Source organism: Euphorbia lathyris, chromosome 1, assembly GCF_963576675.1.
Source record: "Euphorbia lathyris chromosome 1, ddEupLath1.1, whole genome shotgun sequence".
Taxonomy (NCBI): Eukaryota; Viridiplantae; Streptophyta; class Magnoliopsida; order Malpighiales; family Euphorbiaceae; genus Euphorbia; species Euphorbia lathyris.
The window spans coordinates 35751713-35754825 of NC_088910.1; the positions used below are offsets into that span (position 1 = coordinate 35751713).

At 35.5% G+C, this 3113-nt stretch overlaps 1 protein-coding gene across 1 annotated transcript; it reads left to right on the plus strand.

Moving 5' to 3' along the window:
• Positions 1-1125: 1125 nt before the first annotated feature.
• Positions 1126-3113, plus strand: LOC136227887 (uncharacterized). Its single transcript, XM_066016660.1, has one exon. The coding sequence runs from the start codon at positions 1258-1260 to the stop codon at positions 2923-2925; it is 1668 nt and encodes a 555-aa protein (XP_065872732.1). The 5' UTR covers positions 1126-1257; the 3' UTR covers positions 2926-3113.

Here is a 3113-nt window from a genome sequence, read left to right on the forward strand (position 1 = left end):
AAGAAACTTCAAAAATTCTCATCATGATCCTCCAAATAATTATTTTACGTAAAATTTATTTTAATTATAAATATTGTCACATTGAATAATAAAATATTTTAATATTCAATAGTATTTTTTTTATTTTCTTCAAGAAAAAGTATTTTTTAATTAAAAATATGACATAACAAAGATGTCGAATGGGTGCTAAGAGCATCTCGCTGTAAAGATTGGCAAAATTTAACACATCATTATAAAATATAATATTTTATTTCATAACTAATCTACATTGCCTTTAACAACTTTCGTTAAAAAATACTCCAAACTTTAAAAGTTGACATTATGACCCCACAAATCATTACTTTAAATATAATTTATTTTAATTATAATATTGTCATAAAAATGTATCAATAATATGCAACTAAATCATTTTTTATATTAAAAAAAATTAAGCAACCTTGTTAAAAGGTTGCCAAAAAGTGACAACATTTATATTGTTTGAAAATTTTAAGCACTCACTACCACTCCAACAGATGACACTCTTTCCAAGCAATCTCAGAACTCGTTTGTTTTACCTGCTATTTGTTGTTACGGTTTGTTGTTGCTGTTGGAAAAGCAGAGATTTCCTGATTTTTTATACATGAAAAGATAAATAGCAGATTCTAACCAAACACAAGGCAAATAGAAAATGAAAAGAGAGTAAACAAACACCCGCCCCAAATTCCACTGATTGTGAGTACTTCCTAATAGAAATGCTCCAATAAAGAAGTCCCTTATACTTGCTTTTAGTCTTTTTCTCCTATTTTCTTTTCTGCTTTACTCGTTTTTTTTTTTTTGAATAGTGCAAATAAAGAAGAAAACCAGTGAAAATATATATATGTGTATATATATAAGCATAACCTCAATCTATATTATATATATCTTGTTAAACAGAGATATCATGTATAAACAAATTACAGTAGTTCTTTTTTTTTTTTGAGAAATATAAAAGAATTAGTTGAGATGAGAATAATATGATAATATATGTAGGATACAGTTAGAAAAAATCTAGTCTAACAAACAAAATCATCAAATTAGGAGATATTTAGGGGCGTTGAAATCCACGCTCTAAGGTTGCGTCTTATTTTGAAACTCACCAATTAACAACAATGGTTACTCACTCCAGACATTAACCCACTATCTCTCCTCTCTTGTTTCTCTTTTAGAGTATAAACCCTAGTCTCTTTCCTTTTCTTTTTTTGTTCTTTCTGGACTAACCCAAAAAGCCGGTAAAGCGCCATGAAAGTACCAGAAAATGATCCTATCAATGTCTCTTCCCTACTTCTTCAATCTCTCTTGATTGAAATCCCTCTTGTTCAGACCTTTAAAGGTAAATGGTCTCTTATTCGGGACAAACTCACCGATCTTCAAACCCAACTCACCGATTTTGTTGATTTCCCCTCTTCCATTTTCAATCCGCTATGTCTCGATCTTCTTCATTCCATTTCCATTTCTTTGGACGACGCTTTATTGCTTGCTAGAAGATGCCAGACGCCTAATTTTGCCGACGGTAAGCTCCGGACTCAGAGCGATGTTGATTCCATTTTGGCTAAGTTGGATCGCCATGTGAAAGATAGTGAGATTTTGATTAAGAGTGGGGTTCTTCAAGACGATGTCGTTTCCGGTGGTGGTGGTTCTTCTTGTTCTTCGAAGAGGGAGGTTGTTAGGGCGGAATCGAGGAACTTGATTACTCGATTGCAGATTGGTAGTAGTGAGTCGAAGAACTCGGCAATGGACTCGTTGCTGAGTTTGCTACTCGAGGATGATAAGAATGTGATGATAGCTATGGCACAGGGTGTTGTTCCTGTACTCGTTCGCTTACTCGATTCGTGCTCTCTGGAAATGAAAGAGAAGACTGTAGCTGCGATTTCAAGAGTTTCGATGGTGGATAGCAGTAAGCATGTATTAGTCGCTGAGGGTTTGTTGCTTTTGAATCATTTGCTTAGGGTTTTGGAATCTGGTAGTGGATTTTCGAAGGAGAAAGCTTGCGTTGCGCTTCAAGCTTTGACTTTTTCGAAGGAGAACGCTAGGGCAATCGGGTCTAGAGGTGGAATTTCGTCGCTATTAGAAATTTGCCAGGCAGGGACACCGGGTTCACAGGCTTTTGCCGCAGGCGTTTTGAGAAATCTAGCCGTCTTCGAAGAAATTAGGGAAAATTTCATAGAAGAAAATGCGGTTTTTGTGCTTCTGGGGCTTGCGGCTTCTGGGACTTTACTTTCTCAGGAGAATGCAATTGGGTGTTTGTGCAACTTAGCCAAAGATGATCAAAATCTGAAACTTACGATTGTAAAAGAGGGAGGAGTCGATTGTTTGAGAAATTTCTGGGATTCTGCTCCACCTGTTAGAAGTCTTGAAGTGGCTGTTGATTTATTAGGTCAACTGGCTTCAATCCAAGCTATAGCAGAAGTGCTTGTTTATGAAGATTTCATTTCTAGACTTGTGGCAGTGTTGAATTGTGGAGTTTTGGGTGTGAGGATTGCAGCAGCCAGAGCAGTGTATGAGCTCTGCTTCAACACAAAATCCAGAAAGGAAATGGGTGAATGTGGAATAATAGTACCATTGATTAAAATGTTAGATGGTAAGGCTAGTGAAGAGAAGGAAGCAGCAGCAAAAGCATTGTCTCATCTAGTACTATATGCAGGCAATAAAAGGATTTTCAGAAAGGATGAAAAAGGAATAGTTAGTGCAGTTCTGTTATTAGATCCTGCAATTCAGAATGTGGATAAAAAGTACCCTGTTTCAATTTTAGCTTCACTTATTCATTCTAAGAAATGCAGAAAGCAAATGATTGCAGCTGGTGCTGGATTACACTTGAAGAAACTTGTTGAGGCAGATGTAGAAGGATCAAAGAAGCTCTTAGATGGTCTTGGCCGGGGTAAGATTTGGGGTGTCTTTGCCAGACAATAGCTGCTCAGGATTTGAAGATGATTCATTCATCTGTATGTATATTGCTTGTGTTTATTTTTTAGTTTTGTTCTTTCTTTTGTTTAATTCTGTTTCACTTTTTTATTTATTTTGTTCATAGAATTATTAAGTTGCATTAGGAGTAAACATTGTTAGCTTAATTTGCAATGGAGGAAATTGTAGAGTCGAAA

Coding starts and splice junctions, on each gene's coding strand:
- LOC136227887 (XM_066016660.1), top strand. CDS start 1,258: ATGAAAGTACCAGAAAATGATCCTATCAATGTCTCTTCCCTACTTCTT.